The following is a 19,377-nucleotide window of genomic DNA, read 5'->3' on the forward strand; positions in this document are numbered from 1 at the left end:
GATCAATCCTTGGATCAGCCACATCCTTGGAATGGGGGGGGGGGGGGGAGAGGGGGAAGAGGAGGGCGGGAAGAGAATAAGCTAGTTTTAAGTTGCAGAGGTCGGGGAGGCTGGAGTTGCTGTGGAGATGAGCTATTGACACGCACTGCCTGTGTGAAAACAGCCAAAATTACAGATTTTTTTTCTACAGCAGAACTAGAGAAATTCAGTGAAACTGAGTTGAATAGTCTGCATTGTCCAGATGGAAGATAAGTTGTTCCTAAAGTTTTCATTGGGTATTATAACAGGTGAAGGAAGCCCCCACAGTTCAGCATGATAGAATGGTGGAGAATTAAAGTGACAGCCAGCTGGAAGCTGAGTTGTCTAACCACACTGGGTATTTGGTAATGTGGCCACCCCATCCACATTTAGTTACTCTCGTGTAGAGGAGATCACGTTGAGCACAATACAGTAGACTAGGTTGGAAGAACAAGTGAATTGTTACTTTAAACACAAACCCTATTTCTTTCCATAGATGCTGTCTGACTTGCTGTATCTTTCCAGTATTTTCTAGTTTATTTCACATTTGCCAGCATCTGCAGTTTGAGTTTCAGAAGCTTTGTGCTTGCAGACTAAATGGAAAGCTTTGGCAAAGCAGTCAACCAACCAACTTGTGGTTGTCCTCTCCAATATGGAGGAGATGGCATTGTAAACCAAGCATACACAATATTCCAAATTGAAATTCCAAGTCCAATTATGACCTTGTCCTTGTGTTCTAATGAAGCACTTAAGTGGACCTATTGAGGGATTTAAGTGGTGGGTGCCTGGAATGCACTGCCAGGATTGTTGGAGGCAGATATGATGGAGGTGTTAGAGGCTGTTAAAGAAGCAATGAATATCCAGAGAATGGAGGGATATGGACCATGTGCAATCAGATGGGATTAGTTTAATTGTGCATCTTAGTTCAGCACACATCATAGGTTGAAGAGCCCATTCCTGTGCTGTACTATTTCTATAAATGGATAACAGGATGGGACTCTGAGTACATGCCTGTCTTTTTGGATGGTGAATGTTAGTGAGGCTGAAGAATTTCCAGTGACAAGTGGTGGTCACTCCCCTGTCTAGTGAAAAGATGCATGGGGACCCAAAACCCATCAGCTGTACACTGGGAGATGGCACAGTGCCAGCATCCAGCAGCAGTGGGAGGACGAGTTTCATGGTGGTGGGGAGAAGCTTCTGATGAGCAATGATGTTTTCTATTGGACTTCCAGAGGTACTGATGCCAATTGCTCCATCTGTCTTTACCCAGAATCAGCTTTCTCAGCTGACACTTTCCTGGTTTGTCACTCGGCATACTTGTATTTGGGTGCTCCAATGGAAATTGCACCTATTACAGGCCAGCTTCTGCTTTAAGTTAAATAATTTGCAACTGTTTGTATATGTTATTAAATTCCTCTGCCACGTTAAGCAGCAGTCCACCAGTTATGCTGTAAACTATTGCTAGCTGGAACCATTAAAATTTTACTTGTGGTTTTATTTTGGCAGCTTTACTATTGTAACTTAGTAACCTGAACTTTAGATTTAAATTTTTTAAACTTTTTACTGTCATGAAACTTAAGTTGTGTTATTGCTGCTGTTCATGGTGTGAGTGACACCAGGGAGACCTTTTGATAAATGGAGAACTTCTATCTGTGCTCCAAAAAGTAAAGTACATTGTTCATTTTGTGCTTAAATATGGGTTGTGCTTTAGTTCTAAGTAATGTACCCATTTAACTTTAGGGAGGGGAAAGGGAAGAGAAAGGAGATTAAAAGTCACTTCATTGTATCCAAAAATGGTTTTTGTGCTCAAAGGCATTGCTAGTTAGAATCACTACTCTCTGCTAAATTCCAGCTTTTGAGTAATCATAATGAAAATTTGTAGGTAGTTATAAAATTGGGTACATTCAACCATTTTAGTTTGGAACCTCTTAAATATTTAAAATCTTGGAATTCCTCAATTGTTCTGTGACTGTTCAGTTTTGAGTGTTTTATAACATGTTAAAAAGTAGGAGAACCTTGGTGCAGAATAACTTCAATTACTAAAATGTTTTCTGATTTCAAATGGTGGCATGTTTAATACAGTATTTGAAAGGGCTAAAACTAGAATTTCCTGATGAGCAACAGATTTAAAACTATCCTTTAGCAGACAGGAGATTTGTTCTTGCTTTAAGTATAAACAAAGTTAGAATTTGTTTTCAAGGGCAAAGGAGGAGCTTTGTAGTGACTGGCTGCTGATTTGTCCTGTCCTATGATCACATCTCTTTTAATTACTTCGAGCAGCATAGGATTCACATAAGTAGGGTGATATTTGATCCTTTAACTCTGTGCTTTGATAGCTGCTTTTATGCAATGATAAAGAATTTTGTGTTCTGTGTACTGCAAACAACATTGTCAAGAATTTTCATCGACTGTGCAACAGATGTGTCTTTAGTGATTGCTTAATGGTTATGCTTTCCAAAGAACAGATGAGCTTGTATGCACGACGAGTGACATTGCCTGCAATCACTCCACTTGTCCTGCAGAAACGGGTAAGAGACTTTGGTATCTGTGTTCAATTTTCTTTCCAAACTTTCCAAGCCCCAGTACTTAAATATGGAATTCAGCTACATCCTCTTGAACTAACTCCTTAACTGTTTGAAGACTGAAGAACTTTGAAATTTGTAGGCATTTTGCATTAAAATGTTGCAATAGTTTAAAATCTATTTTCTTTTGCTGCAACTCAAGAACATAATATGGTACTTTATGACATGCTTGATGATTTTACAATTTTGTTTGCTTAACAACATTAACAACAAATTGGGTTCTAATGTATGGCAATTGTGGAGGCAGTGGATTGAATTTTCTGATCTGACTGAAGTTTGTTGAACCAATAGTTCAAAGGACTTTGTGCTTGGCTATCCTGATGGAGCATTTGAGGTCAGTCAATAATGTATTAATGACCTTCTGGCATCTGTGTTGCTGCTGATTTGCACAACTCTCATTTGATTGAGGAAGGCTGGGAGTAGGTGAATAGCTACACTTTACCCAAGATCTCATACCAGCATGCAGAGTAGCTTAGTGTATTTTGAGTTTTGTAATATTAACAACTCACCTAATGGTTGCTATGAGTAGGCTGCTCCTATTTTAATACATTTGCAAGATGCCACCACCTTGGTGGTATTGCAATGTTGAACACCACCTGTTGGCTAAAGATAGCAATGTCACATCGTGATTCATGAAATTTTCCTGTCATCAACTTTCAAGAAATAACACTTCACTTACATTTATATTTTCAGCTAAAAACTGAATTTCTAATTTTGTCCAGTGTACCAGTAGTGTTCTGCAAGCCTGCCTGGTAAATCTACTGCCATGACTGAAATCTTGCATGTTATCCTTAAGTTCTGCAAGCACTAGAGCAACTGAGATCAACCAGAATTATAAATGTTACTTGCCATACTTAAAATGAAATAATAGTTTCACTGTTTGACGTTTGGATATCTTCTCTGTCCAGCGTAGTAAGATCTGTGGATAGTCATGGTTTGGTGTCAATGTACTATGGCTTATTGTGACTGATCTGAGATTGGCCACGAGGCATTCATTGTTACTTTGTCCTTTGGCTTGAATTGGCTAAATGTTGGTCATCCATTGACAAGATTCCCAAACTAAAATAATGCAGGTGTTGATGTGGGATTAATAAAGCATGGGTATACTTCCCACATGGCATCAATGGAGAGAAAATTGTATCTTGGGACAATGACCTTATCAGAACATAAACTATTTCTGTCTGCACCTATCCATTGTGTATCTGTATTGGCAGTTGTGTCTAAGTGCCAGTTCAGCTTGCATGTGTTGATCCAAGAGCCCACCTTAGTGGAAACAAAAATTACACATTGCTGGGGTTGGGGAAACTCTGGGTAGCTTCATGGAAAGTTACATTTAATCTGAGACTGCTCACCAGAGCTAAAAGGAAGTTATTTTGTGTAGAAGAGATGGTAGAGGAGGACATTGGGTGGAACAAAGGGGATTTCTCAAGTGGAAAAAAGTGGCCATTAAGGATATTTGAGCACTTGTGTTTTGTATACAAGGAAAGAAGAGGGATGGCAGGCGAAATTGGCCAGTCTTGATACAAATGGAAATTGAGTTACCTAAAGTTATCACAAATTATTTCATACTTCCAGTGTTTGCAGTTTAAGTCTACCTTGTATGTAACTTGTTCCCAAGGCTCTAGACAATTTGGAGAAATACTGAGGTGATTGGAAGGTGTATACTCTAAATACTTAGCAGCTTGAAAACATTTTCACTTCTGTTCATCTACAGTGCATTGGTTAGATGTGCACAGGATTGCAAATAGAAATCAAGATGAAGTTTGAGGTAACATGTTGGGGTGGATAAATAAGTCAAATTAATAAATAGTACAATTCCTATCCTGTAGAGGAACAGGAGTATCTTGGAGTACCTGTTAACAGAAATTTGAAAGTTGTAGATGTAGGTCAGGTAGTTAAGATGCCATGGAATACTTTGTGGCACTAAAGTATACCATTTGCTAGATCTGTGCCTCTGTATATAACTGGAGTAGTAATTCAGTGAACAGGAAGGAACTACCCTTGCAAGTCAATATCAAGGATGTATTTAAATTAGTTGAGGAATTAAGGGGGGGGAAAGAAGTAACTTGTTACTCATGAAATATTGGTGCTCCCCAGCTTGAAGCTGCTGGAGGGAAAAATATTTCAAAGCATGAGCACTTGAAGAGCAATAACCTACAAGACTAGGGGTGCAAAGCTGGGAAATGGGAGAGACTTGAATAGCTCACTTTTTGCCTACCTTGAGCTTTATCAGCTGACTTTATTTTTAAGGCTCTACTATGTAAAGCCCATGTTGAGATTTAGATTTCCTGGTCATGTTGAACATTAGTCATCTGCACTTTGCAAATTGAAGCTTTCATCCTTAAATTGAGAATCTAAGGACTAACGAGGGATGAAGTTTATTAATCCAGCAGCAAAATTTCTATAGACTTTGCAGATCAGTCTGACCCCTCCATCTGATCTTGAGAATGGCTAGCACAAATGTTGATTATCATTGAAAGTTAATACAATAACATGAGTAGCAGAATCTTATTACTATAGCTATATTTTAATTTCTAGTCCCTTCTCTGACTTTGTTCCCTATTTTGAAATGCTTGCTTCTGACTCAAATGAAAATTTGTGGAATCCCACTATCTTGATTTGAGTAGTTACATTTGCTCCTTTTGATGTCTACAAAACAAAGCACAATTGTACATGATAGAATGAGAATTGGTGTATAAATAGTACAAGGCAAGTTTTGTGGTCTGAAAGTTTAAAAGATGAGCAGGAAAAAATTGAAGTTGAAAGTTGGGGGTGAAAATTATTGGGCATTAACTACAAGCAAATAAAGGACTTCAAAATCTGAAATGGAGGCTGAATAGTCTGTGGAAAGTTGGTTGGCTCTATTCACCTCGACATGGTGCTGACACTCATTGCCCTGGCTATCACCTTTCTGTATCCATTCCACAAAGGGTCTTCCATTTTCCATATCTCCACGAGTAACAGTGTGCTCAGTGCTCTACAGCTGAACTGTTTTAATGTTGCTGAGGCACTCTAAAACTGATGCTTGGTCCTTTAAGCCATTGCATGCCTGAAAATTCCACAGCAGCATATGGGCACACTTCCAGTCAGTGGTGTTCCAAATGACTGGATTTGGCTCAAATATTAAAATAAGGCAGACTTAAATTGCTGCAGGGCTAAATGCTAATGGATGAATTTAGGGCTACTTCTTGGCAAGAGCGCTTAAATGAAAAATCTGGCCTTGTATGTATACACACTGAAGCATCCTCATTCTTCAACATGAAGCAGTTTCTCAGTATTTTTGAAATCTCAATGTTTTTGCAACTTTGTACCAGCTATTTGTTTACTATACCCACAAACATTAATTTATTTTGCCATTGGTTCCTACATCATAGCATTTGCATAATTCTTTGCTCTGCAATACAGTGATCTTTAAAACTTTTGCCAACTAAATTTTCTCCAAAGAACAGGAGTTAAATTCACTACAGGACAGCTTGTTCAAATGCCATTCATTTTACTACAAGATGGTCAAATGCATAATTAATAATCTGTTTTAAGACTGTACTGTTACCAACTGGTTTTGCATATACCACATTGCATCTCCTGTCAACAAATGTGATATCTGGATAATTGTGTGCATGAGAGCATTTATAGTACTATTTGCATTTTCCATCAATCCTCAATGGTTGTGTTTCAGTAAGTCTCAGCATATTACATCAATTACTTATTTTCTACTTTGAGAAATGACTTCTTGTGAGCCATTTTAACTTTACTGCATGATGGACACTTGGCTGTGTTCTGTAAAAGGGCTAGTATGTCATGAGGTTGAAATTACTTTGAGGGTGTGATGTGCTGGATGAAAATCATGAATGTCTGTATAGCATTTCTATACTTTGGAATTTCAAACCAGTGTGACTTTTCTAAGGTACCAGGGCTGAATTTAATTCAACTTGTTTGAATGACAAACTAGCAGGGTGCAATTAATATGGTAACCTTTTCCATGGGTTAATTTTAACCTGCTTATTTGAATTTTTGACAGGTATTGATGCATGGAGTTGTAGTTCATCTATAAGTGTTCAAATTTGAGCTTCAATCTACTTTATGGATTGATAAAATTTGAGGCTTTTTCCTTTTTGTCTCCCAGTTTGCAACTCTCTCCTTCAAATTGTTTCTCCCCCCCCCCCCAACAATTCTTTCCATCTCCCTCACCTGCCTGCCCGCCCCCCCCCCCCCCCCCCAACCCACTGTCAAATAACCCCAAACCTCCAACAAGCCATGTATTTACCTACCAAGAATTAATGCATATAGTCCTTGGACAGTGAGCTCCGGACTAGAAATATTACTTCTACTATCCAGTTTAAACTTTCTGCCAGGAAGCCCAGGATTAAGTGTCTTTAGTTTGGCTCAGCAGAAGACTAGGGTCTCATTTGCCTTGACCCCCATGTTTGCATTGGTGCCTAGAACTGAAACTTGGCTCATCGTTTGCTGAGATCTAGAAGCTGATGCATGCAGAGTAGAGATATTCCTCATAAAAAGGAATATTAGTGTTGAAACTCTGCCAGAAGAAATAAATTGTGAAAGTGCAATTGGAATCATTTGCTTTGGTTAATGGTCCAGAAACTGAGAAAATCCTTGTAAATATTAAAGGCACCTTTTGGTATAGATAATTCTGTATCACTATTTTACCCAATGTCCTTGTACATGAAATGGACTTCCAATCACTTTGCAAGTTTTAATCTGCAATAATGCTATGATAAGTAGCAGATGCCATTTGTTTTCTGGTATGGTCATTTGTTGTAATATTTATAAATTCATTCCTGTAAAAATGTTAATGGAATCCAAAACCACCAAATATAACTACTGGAAGTAACTTGATTGCAAACATAGCCTGACACTCAGCTTCTTAATACTATTATTTAAAATTTTACAAAAATCTTGGTTTTTCCTAATTGAGCATCTAACCAAACTTTAATTATATATTCCACCTGCTAGAAATGCAAAACAAATGTGGAATTCGTGATCCACCTTCAGGTGGTTAATTATGGAAATTACTTCACTAATATTGATGTTGCCAATGAACCACAGGAAATTCTATGCAGAATATTTTACAATAAAATAGAGGCTTCTCGAAGCAAATGCATTCTGAGAACATGGAGCAGATGTCCTTTATTAATCATAAATTAAGATTGCTGATCCGACTGAAGGTCATTCTGAATTCCTAGCCCCCTCATCCAAAGGTTTAAAAGAATATCTAAACTTGAGATTTTGCCACCAGCAGTCTCAGTTCCACTTCGTGTGCTCATTTTTTTGAGGAGCAAATGGATCCCTGTATTTAAAACTGTAATACATTAGTTTGAGCCTGTGTTCCTTTTTCCTATTCTTAATTGGACAGCATGAAAATGGGCCCTTCGGCTGAACTTGTCCATGCTGGCCAAGATGCCTATCTAAACTAGTCCCATTTGCCTGCATTTCACCCATATCCCTCAACCTTTTTTGTATTAATGTACCTGTACAAATGTAGTTTTAAGCATTGCAATTGTACCTGCATCTACCACTTTAGCAGTTATTTCCATATACCCACCACCCTCGCAGTGGAAAAGCTTGCCACTTCTCTTCCCACCTTCCAGGGTCCAAACGGTCCTTGTAGGTGAAACAGCAGTTTTTGGAAGTGATATGTTTACTAATTTAACATGCCAACAGAAGGAGCCCATTCAGCTCCATCAGCTTTGTCCATTTAATTATTTCATGGTGAATTTGCACCTTTGTTTCCTGATCTTACAGAATGTAAAATGGTCTTTAAGACTGCTTGGATATCAGGACAAAGGATCATGCTTTTGAGAAGTTGGTGCTGTAGGTTTTCTACTCTTTACTCAGAAAACAATTTAAGTTTTTCCAAGTCAATTTTATTGTCACATGTGTAATGAAAAACTTGCAGCAGGATCACAAGCACAGCATTCACAAAAAACCATTTGTTCTAGTTGTGTTTTTTAAAAAAAATTATTTTAGTGCAAAGCAGTCAGTGTTGCTAAACTGTAGTGATTGGGGTTGTGCTGGTTTGTTCAAGAACCAAATGGTTGAACCAAACCAAATAGCCGTTCTTGAATCTGGTGCTGTAGGACTTTAGACTAGGCTGGCTTTCTGTGGGTCAAACACCTTGCAGCTCATTAAGTCTTACAATGTAGATTAATAAATTATTTTCCAGCCTTGCATTTTTCTTGAGCATCTATGGTCATGACAGCCTTGACCTATGTTTCAAGTGGAGTGGAGATGATCTACAGCAGATGTAAGCAATTTAGTTTGGTGTGGAAGCATAATTGAGTCAAGTTATGAAGTTAAGCTCCACTTAACAGTTGGAGTACCTGAGTCAGGTAAACACTTCATTGTAAATGCATCACCCCTGTTTTAGTGGTGCTATAATTCAAATAGCAAGTTAAATCTAATATGGACAAGCTTCATCCTTCCATCAAAGCTACCAAAAATGCCTTTTTCATTTTGACAGTGATACCTTGCCCTGTGCTACATTTTGCAACTTGGTCCCAGGAATGTGGAAGAAATAGCTTCAAGGAAAAGAAATCTGGCAGAAAGCTTTAGATTTGAAGAAAATTCCTATTTAGTAATTTAAAGAAAACTGAAAAATGAGCTGTCATCAATAATCAAATGAGAGTCTTAAAAGGAAGCAAAACAGTTCCACCAGACAGCAAAATTTATTTACAGATCCTGGCCTCTGGCAGATTCTTCCACTAGGAGCTTGGCTCCCAGCATTTTGTGGCTAAATGCAGCAGAGGCTGGCTCAGCCAAGGCAGCAAACTGAAGTCTCACTGCTGATGGTCATCGAGTCTTGTCAGCTATCTGTGTGACTAGAGCAATTGAAAGCTTGAATATCTGGATATGGGCAAACATTTGGCATTTCTAAAGAAATAATGGTACCTCTTTTGCATTTTAGATGGCAGTGCATTAGTTTTGTTAAATTTAAGATCATTTGTATTAAAACTGAATTTACTTTTGCATGGTCTATTTCCTCCATTCATTTAAGTAGGAAATGATGCACTTGATCTGGTTCAAACATACAAACTTAGTAGGTAGGCTTTCTGGTCAGAGGACTAGGAGACCTGTGGAAAAATCATGTCATCTGGTTGGCTGTGCTGCTAACTGGGATTTCAATGCATCCTCATTAAAGTGTAAGGACTGGTTCTGGGGTCTGCCCCAATAAATTATCCTTGACTTTGCATTGTTATTAAGCAGAAATTATTAGTAAGCCACATCTGATATTAGGATGGTTGACTAAAGCTTGATCAAAAAGGTAGATTCAAATGTCTTGGAGGAATGAGGTAGAATGGATTGGGGAGGAAGTTTGGGGGCTATGTACCTGAAGAAGGCAACCAAATGTATTGATGAAAGTAAATGTTGGAAGAACTACAGGACTTGATGACAAATGATTAAGTAATTTGAGAATGAAGTTTTTGTGGAAGCAAAAATTAAATCTATCTATTTATTTACCAACTTGAGCTACTTCTCTGTAGCCACACTCCTGGTTATGGTGCATCAGTGTTTCCTTACCCCCAATGGATCTGTAAAGGGGGTGTTTTGAAGCAGAAATTTTCCTGAAATTGTTTTGGATTGTAAATAGACTCCTTTTTCATTGTTTCAATCTTTTTAAACAAGATGTGAAAGCTTTGGAGGATGCAGAGGAGACTTACCAGGATGCTGCCTAGATTGGAGAGTTTGTCTTATGAGGCACAGTAGTGTAGCAGTTAGTATAACACTATTACAGCACCAGTGACCTGGGTTCAATTACAGCCACTATCTAAGGGGTTTGTATGTTCTCCCCATATCTGCATGGGTTTCCTCCTACATTCCAAAGATGTACAGGTTTGGAAGTTGTGGGCATGCTACGTTGGTGACACTTATGGGCTGCCCCAGAACACTAAGCAAAAGATGCATTTCACTATTTTGACATACATGTGACTAATAAGGAATCTTGACCATAGGTTGAATGAGCTAGAGGATAATGAGAGGTAACTTGATAGAATTGTACAAATAAGAGGCATAGATTGAGTGGACAGTCAAACTTTTCCCCAGGGTGAAAATGGCTAACACAAGGGGCCATAATTAAGGTGATTGGAGGAAGGTATAAGGAGATGTCAGTGGCAAGTTTTTTTGATTACACAGTGGGTGTGTGGAACACTGCTGGCAGAGGTTGCGGGGGCAGATACTTGAGAGACTCTTGGATAGCCACATGAATTTTAGAGAAATGGAGGGCTTTGTGAGAGCAAAGGGTTCGATAAGATTTCTTTAGTCACATGTATATCAAAACATAGTGAAGTGCATCTTTTTGCATAATGTTCTGGGGGCAGCCCACAAGTGTCACCACACTTCTGGTATCAACATAACATGCCCACAACTTCCTAACCTGTATTTCTTTGGAATGTGGGAGGAAACCCACGCAGTCATGGAGACATAGATAATAGAGCAGGATAAAATGTTGGCACATCGTGGACTGAAAGGCCTGTACTGTGCTATTCTATAAGAATTTGAAAATGAAACTACATTTACCAAAGTTAAAGGGTGTAAGTGCCACCTTTTGTACCAATAAATGCTTCAACTGAAAAATAAGTGTAAACAAGTACATAAAATGGTACTGATTTAACACTAGGACATGAAGACCTGCTCAGATTCCTTTTTGCTGCATAATTTTTCCACATTGCAACAGAGCTTCTGTCAATACATTTTCTCCACTGACTTTGAATTATGTTCTGCATAACTCCAACCCAGTGCTATAGCAGTAGTAACATGTGCTACCTGCAATGACTGTGGGAACACTTTTATAAAATTCTCTTCCCATTTCAGCAAATGTATTACCAACTAATGTATAATTGTCTGTATGCAATTACTCTGAACAAGAAATTTGGATTTTCATCTCCTATACTTGGTTCTTTATGCTGTGTGAATGTTTAGTCTAGGCCATGTATTTAACTTTGCTCAGTAACTAGAAATATTTCTCATTCTGTCTTAAAACTGGGTAGTTCATTTGAAGTGATCTGAGTGATGAAGGCCAGTAACACTTGGCTTGAAGCTGCCACAAAAGGTCAATATTTGTGTCTGGTCTAGATCTTGTTGCAATTAACTCTTCCGCTTTTTGAAAATGGATAGTGAAAGTTGTAATCAAAGCTGATATTTTTTTTTACTCTTTGTGGTATCAGTAGTGGTTCTGGTGTGAATGATGTTGTACCACTTACTGACCTAGTTATTGCGGTACTTGGCTGTCATCTTCAGTCTGGTTCTAATGTCCTATGTTTCAAGCAGGAAATAGATTTGTTTTCACCAATCAGATCAAATGGCACAAAAACCTGGAACTGTGCATCACCAGGCATTTGGCCCGAGGAGACTATCGCCATAGGGTCCTCATTCCAAATTTGTTGTCTTTCTCTTTCAAACTATACTGCATAGGCTGATCAGCAGCATAATTGTATGTTCAGGAAGAGCAAGAGTGCAGCTCCCAGACAGGAGAATGTGCAGGTATAGTTTGCTTTCGTGGGTTGGGGCATGTGTATGTGCCCTTAAAGTGGTATGTGCACCATCTTATTTTCTTGGTGATTATGATGCTGCCCTGCCCCCCAGCTTGTCTCCCTTCTGCAGCTGGAGCATAAACTCTAGCCTGTTGCTGGCACATCCTGTCATAAAGATACAATGGATAAAATGGGCACTTTTTGACCATGCCAGCCATCAACCAATCATTTACACTAAACCTACGTTAATCACATTTAAGTTCTTCTTGTTTCCATCAACTTATCCCCTTTCCTCTTTTCCCCACCCTGATTCTACCACTCACCTATACTCTAGGGGCAATTTAGTGACCAGTTAACCTGCCAGTCCTTATCTGAGGTGTGGGAGGAAACCAGAGCGTCTAGAAGAAACCCATGTCTCAAGAGACTGTGTGCAAATTCCACACGGTGGGAAGAAAAACCAGCACTGGAGACATTGGTCTTTGATAAAAGTATAGTCACACAAGGACTTCATGCTGTGATCACTTATTCAAGCTTGTCCAGGAGGGGGAGGATGGAAAATACATGATCATACTTGCATACCAAACCTTTACAGAATTTGGTTACCATGAAGGCAGATGTAGGAATTATCAACATCCTCTATGTTCACTCCTGACCATCCAAGTTGTAGGTGAGGAAGAATTCTCAATTGGAAACGAGAGTTTCTTGAGTTTCATAATATAATGACCTTCACCAGCACTAAACGAAAGATTTTGTGTGAAAAGCAGTTTTGCTTACAGAATTGCTTTGAAAGTTAATGATCAACAAATGTTGGCGATTAGTATACAGGGCTGAAATGATCTGGTCCAGATGCAGTACTATCCTTTCGGCTTCTGTTTTTGAATGCCAGTAATTTGCATTCATGGCTTATGTAAAAGGGAAATGACTATTGCCAATTCAAGGAATTTGACTCGACTCTATGTAAATTCATTGTACTTTAGGAACTTTGGGGTGCTGCCAGATGTGCAGTTTGGGGCAGTCCAAAGGCTTAAGTCCTGCTTTTTTTCAAGCCAAGTGAATACATAAGTTTCTGTAATAGTAACCTTGACCCAGCTGATTTGGATTAGACTAGGTGTTTAATTGATCATTTGATTTTCTTTGGGTTGAAAGGAAAGCCTCTTAAATTTGGTGGCAGGGGTGTGGGTTGGTAAGCAATTTTACTGTGTGACATACCTTTTCATAGTTAAGTAACAGTGTTTCTGCTTTGAGCAAAATGGATATCATTTCACTTGGTATTGCTTAGCAAGTGTGTAGTATTCCATTGCATTTGGTGACAATATCTGGTCTTGTCTATCTGTAGTCAATAGAAAGCCAAAACATAGTCTTTGCATAATCCCATGTACTTGCAAACCAAGGCTATACCCCACAAATCTTGTATTGTATTTCACTAATTAACCTTGGATTATTATTCAGAAATGTGCTTCAAATATTGAAAATCATAAGTGCTCCTTTTCCTATCAAAGACTAGGACTGCTTTTGGGGGTGAAGAAATGATTTGTCGGGCTAACAAAGTGGTTCTTCAACCATGTCTGACGTGCTCAGTACATTTGTTTTTTTTAAGAAGTCACATCTTGCTAGCTCAGGTCAACCTTTACAGCATATCTCACTGTGCAATAACAGAATTAGTCATAGTTATACAGCATGGAAATGGGCCCTTGAGCCCATCTTGTGCATGTGGACCAAGATGTCTCCCTGATCTAGTCCTGTTTGCCTGCATTTGGCCTATATCCCTCACTAAACATTCCATATACCTGTCCAAATGTCTTCTAATTGTAATTATACTGATATCTCCCACTTATGCCCATGTACCCACCATACACTGCTGTGGTCACCCTCCAGAAAGGAGGTAACAAGGTCTGGCATTCTGAGGTAAAGGTCAGTTAACAAAAAGCATTGCTATTTCCACTTGGAGACTGCCAAGTTTCATACCTGACTTCTGGGCCATAACCCCAGCACAGAATGTCAGGCCATTGGTGAAAAGTAAGGTCAGTGACTAACGGGGAGGTCCTGCCTTAACAACCTCCAGCCTAAGTCTTCCATCTGCAAATGGTCAGTTTTGTTTCTACTTCCTCTGCAGAATCCACAAATTGGACTACTCTGATGGACCTTCTGTTTCACCTGTCTCTTGATCCCAGAACACTACTTCCAATCCTTTACTCATGGGTGTCTGCTTTGCAGAGCACTATATTCTGTCTGTGCAGGTGACCCTGAGTTCCCAATTGTCTGTCTGCCTCAGTCTTTCTGCACTGAACGCAAATAGGAGCAGGCCATCTGGCCTGTTGTGTCTGCTCTGCCATTGAACAAGATCATGGCTGAGGCTGATCTGGCTGTGGACTCAGATCCACCTACCTGCCTTTCCCCATAACCCTTAATTCCCCTAATATGCAAAAATCTATCTGACTGTGTCTTCCCTGGACACAGAATTGCAGAGTTTACTTGGGAAGGGGTGGGTGGTGGTGGAGGGAAGTTCTTCTTCTGTTCAAAGCCTAGTGCCCTGAATCTTGAGACTTTCCTCGTTCTAGTCCATCCCACCAGTGGAAACCACCTTCCTGCCTCTATCTTGTCTACCCCTTTCATAATTTTGTTTTCATAAGATTCCCTCTCATTCCTCTGAATTCCAGTGAGTGTAGTCCCAGGCAACTTGATCTCCCCTTAAACCCCTTTCCATTCAGGAATCAACCTGGTGAACCACCTCAAAAGCCAGTATATCTTCCCTCAGTAAGGAGACCAGAACTGCATGCCATACTCGAGGTGCAGCCTTACCAGTACCCTGTACAGTTCCAGCATAACCTCCCTGCTCCTAAATTCAATCCCTCTAGCTTTGAAGGCCAGCATTCCATTTGCTGCCTTGATAACCTGTTGCACTTGCAAACCAACCTTTTTGCAATTTATGCACAAACACTCCCAAGTTGCTCTGCACAACAGCATGCTGCAATACTTCACCATTTAAATAATCTGATCTTCTATTTTTCCTTCCAAAGTGGATGACCTCACATTCACCAACATTGTACTCCATCTGCTAGACCCTTGCCCACTCATTTAACCCATCTATGTCTCTGCACACTGCATCCTCTGGACAATTTGCTTTTCCACTCAATTTGGTGTTGTCAGCAAACTGATGCTACACTGTCCCCCTCTTCCAAATTAATGTATATAGTGAACAGTTGTAGGCCCAGCACTGACCCCTGCAGCACCTGCTCACCACTGATTTGTTTCTCTGGTTGGCATTCATTTATCCCAACTTTCTGCCTTCTATTGGTTAACCAGTCCTCTATCCATGCTAATACATTATTCCCGACTGCATGCATCTTTGCATCTTTTATGCAAGACCTTATTGAATGCCTTCTGGAAACTGTTACAAGGCCCAATGCAGACATGAGTAATAGCACCTCTCCTGCCTATTGTGTGGGCACACTGCAGCCTTTCAGACTTGATATCAAGTTTTGTAACTTCCCCTCTATCAGAACTGGCCACTGGCATTGTAACTTGCTCATTTTTTTGATTTCAGATTTTCTCTCCATTAGCACTGCTGAACCTACTGGGCATGTATACAGCCCTGCATTTCACAACACCTCTTTGTATTATTACTCTAACTGCAGCCATTAACGCATCATCCACTACTTAGTCCCATGGCAATCCTAGTTTAACTCATCAGATATTTTCTTTTTTCCCCTATGTATTACATTTTTCCACACCCCACTGAAAATGAACACTTGACTTTCAGTTCTGAAGGGTCTTCAACATGTTAACTCTATTTCTCTGCCTGACCTGGGTGTTTCCAGTATTTTCTGTTTCTATTTATGCTTGCATTTGCTGTTGCTTTAATTCCCACTTTCACCTCTGACTTTGGCCTCTTAAACTGTTCTTTACTCAGATCTAATAAGTCACTGTCTTGAATTATTAACAGTTTGTTTCCTCATAAGCTGATTGGCCCAAGTATCCCTAAGATTTTTTGTTCTGAGAATACCATTGGTAGCTTGTTTAAAAATTGCAATCCTTCTGCAGTAAAAAAATTTGGAAATATTTTTGGATTAATGCATTTAGTAATGGAGTATTTAATGTAGTATGAATTTGATGCAGTTTTCTGAAATTTTGAATATGCCAATTGTAAACCTTATTTGCATCCACTAAATGTGCCAGAATACGTTTAGAATAAATGACAATATTCTTTCACTTTAAAAATATTCTCTAGCATAATTTTAATTGTATTTTGAGGGAGTGTTCTTGAACGTGTGATAGTCTAATAGGCTGAGGGCCAGCAAAGATAGAACATAGAACATTACAGCACAGTACAAGCCCTTTTGGCCCACATGGTAGTACTGACATTTTACCCTGCTCTAAGATCTATCTAACCCTTCCCTGCCACAGCCCTTCATTTTTTTTTCTATCATTCATGTGCCTATCTAAGAATCTCAATGTCCCTAATGTATCTGCCTCTGCCAGCAGTGTATTCCATGCAACCACTACTGCTCTTTAAAAAAAAAATCAGCTGACATCCTTCACACCACCACCACCCCCCACCACCACACATCCAAGTCATTTATAAAAATCAAAAAGAGCGGGGCTCCCAGAACATATCCTTGCAGAATACCACTGGTCACTGACCTCCAGGCAGAACACACTCCATCTACAGCCACCCTCACTCTTCTATGGGTGAGCCAATTCTGAATCCGCACAATGTTTCCCTGGGTCCTATGCCTCCTGACTTTCTGAATGAGCCTTCCATGAGGAACCTTATCAATCACCTTACTGAAATCCATGTACACCACATCCACTGCTCTACCTTCATCGATGTGCTTTGTCACATCCTCAAGGAATTCAGTCAGGCTTGAGGCATGACCTGCCCCTCAAAGCCATGCAGTGTGTCCCTAATCAGCCTATGCTTCTCAATGCCTATAAATCCTGTCTCTCAGAATCTTCTCCAGTATTTTGCCACCACCGAAGTAAGATTCATTGGTCTGTAATTCCCAAGATTATCCCTACTCCCTTTCATGAACAAAGGACCAACACTTGCCACCCTCCAATCATCTGGCACTACTTCTGTGGCCAGTGAGGATGCAAAGATCACCAAAGATGCGGCAATCTCTTCCTTCACTTCCTATGATAACTTTGGATATTTCCCATCTGGCCACAGTGACTTCTCTATCCTAATGTTTTCAAAAGTTCCAGCACATCCTCTTTCCTCATGTCAACATGCCCTAGCATATCAGCCTGTTGTATGCCATCCTCCCAAACATCAAGGTATCTCATTGGTAAATACTTCACTTCAGTATTCACTAAAGGACCTCCCCCCTACCTTTTCAGACTCCAGGCACATGTTTACTCTTTTATCCCTGATCAGTCCTACTCTCACTCCAGTTATCCTCCTATTCTTCACATGTGGAATGCGGGGGGAGTCTCTCCTTAATCCTACTTGCCAAGGCTGTCTCGTGCCTCCTGCAGCTTGGGAGTGACTGACTCCCTGCAGCCCTGTTGTCTTTGAACTCGTCATTCTCCTGTAGGAGCTGAAGGTCATAACCTTGATATAAAAGTACTGACCAAAAGTTGATTTCAATAAATCAAAAATATTTAACCTTTATGGTCATTGTTTCTGGAAACCAGAATGACAATTTGATGCATAGCTAATTCTATACGTACTTTTTTCCACTTCTGGCAATTAATGCAGTTTTGGGCATATTTTGCCATGTATAAGTAATTAAAATTGCAAGTGTGGAACAAGTGAAGGTTGAAGACTGGGGATCTGAATGATAGGAAATGTATTAACAGAAGATGGTTAAATTCTTCGGTGCTTTGTCAAGTTGTGTACCTTTTCAGGGATTTAAAGTAATAAGTGCCAGTATTAACAGTGGATAGATGTGTACTTGAAATATATTTATAGTTTAGCAATTCTCTACTCCCATGTTTCAGAAATGTTACCAACTAGCTGCTTTAAATGCTTAAATTTGAATATAGTAATAAACTTTAAACTATAAATTAGAGCCCATAAAACATTGCTTTGAAAATGAAGAATATTTTGGAATGAAATTATTAAATGTGATCTAGAAATGTATCTATTTAATGTGTATGCCAAAATTATACAATTGTTCTGATATTCTAGACATTGGTGCAATTGAAGTCTTTTTAAATCAAGTGTTGGCACTTGACAACATTAGCACTGTTCCTCTCAAATTAGTTCTTGAGCTTTGCATTGTCAGAATCATGTACTGGAATTAAGTGTGACTGAATTTCCAATGTCTTGAGGAAAATACCTTGACATAGAACATAACAGGCCCTTCAGTCCACAATGTTGTGCCAACCTATATTTTCTCCAATCTTTATTAATTTCAAATTAGTATACATAATAGTAATTATACACATGATGTAAAGAGATTGGGATTACAATAATAATTAACACAAACATAAAGAGTAAAATATGTAATCTGAACCTCCCAATCTCTTAATAATTGAACATGAAAAAGATTTAAGAGATTTTTTGAGAAAAAACCCAAACTAAAAGTAATAATGAAACAAAATGAATGGTGGTAATAAAAGCTAACCAAGAACTAAACAAAAGCTGGACTGTTGTATTTCATAAATTAAAAAATATGTCATTAACTCTACTCCTCTATATTCAAATAGAAAATTATTGAGAAGGATTCTGAAAGGTTAACTTGCATCATATGAAAATGCTGGATAAATGGGCTCCAAGGTTCTTCAAAATTAACTGAAGGATCAATAGTACCACTCCTAATTTTTTTCTAAGTTTAAACATTAGTTTGGGAAAACCATTAATATAGTAGGTGGTTTAGGATCTTTCCATTTAAATAGAATGGATCTTCTGGCTATTAATGTAACAAATGCAATCATACAGCAAGCTGAGGCAGATAAATGGCCAGAATCCATCATTAGTAACCCAAAAATTGCAGTAATAGGATGTGGTTGTAAATCATATTCAATACCACTGAAATGATATCAAATGTCTTTCCAATACTTTTCCAAAAGAAAGCAGGACCAAAACGTGTGTCAGGGAAGCCATCTCCAAATTGCATCCATCACAGGATTTATATAGTTGTAAAAGCAAGCTAACTTATTAGATATATGGGTCCTATGAACCACTCTAAACTGTGTCTAAACACATCGAAGAGGTATTAACTAATGGAAGAATTTTCTTCCATCTCTCTATAGGCAGAGGTACCTGAAGTTCTTTCCCATTCATACTTAATGAAAATACATTTAGGGATACCAGATAAAATTATCAAATCAAATAAATTATTGCT

General features: G+C 39.0%; 1 protein-coding gene across 1 annotated transcript in view; it reads left to right on the forward strand.

The window, feature by feature from the left end:
* The first annotated feature begins 2,287 nt into the window (after positions 1 to 2,287).
* Positions 2,288 to 19,377, forward strand: part of LOC127575767 (growth factor receptor-bound protein 14-like) — a 71,862-nt gene continuing 54,772 nt past the window's right edge. Inside the window, exon 1 of the mRNA XM_052025833.1 lies at positions 2,288 to 2,546. Within this exon, the coding sequence (XP_051881793.1) occupies positions 2,460 to 2,546 (87 nt within the window). The 5' untranslated portion in view covers positions 2,288 to 2,459. The remainder of the gene's footprint in view (positions 2,547 to 19,377) is intronic.

This window comes from Pristis pectinata, chromosome 1 (genome assembly GCF_009764475.1).
Source record: "Pristis pectinata isolate sPriPec2 chromosome 1, sPriPec2.1.pri, whole genome shotgun sequence".
In the NCBI taxonomy this organism is placed as follows: Eukaryota; Metazoa; Chordata; class Chondrichthyes; order Rhinopristiformes; family Pristidae; genus Pristis; species Pristis pectinata.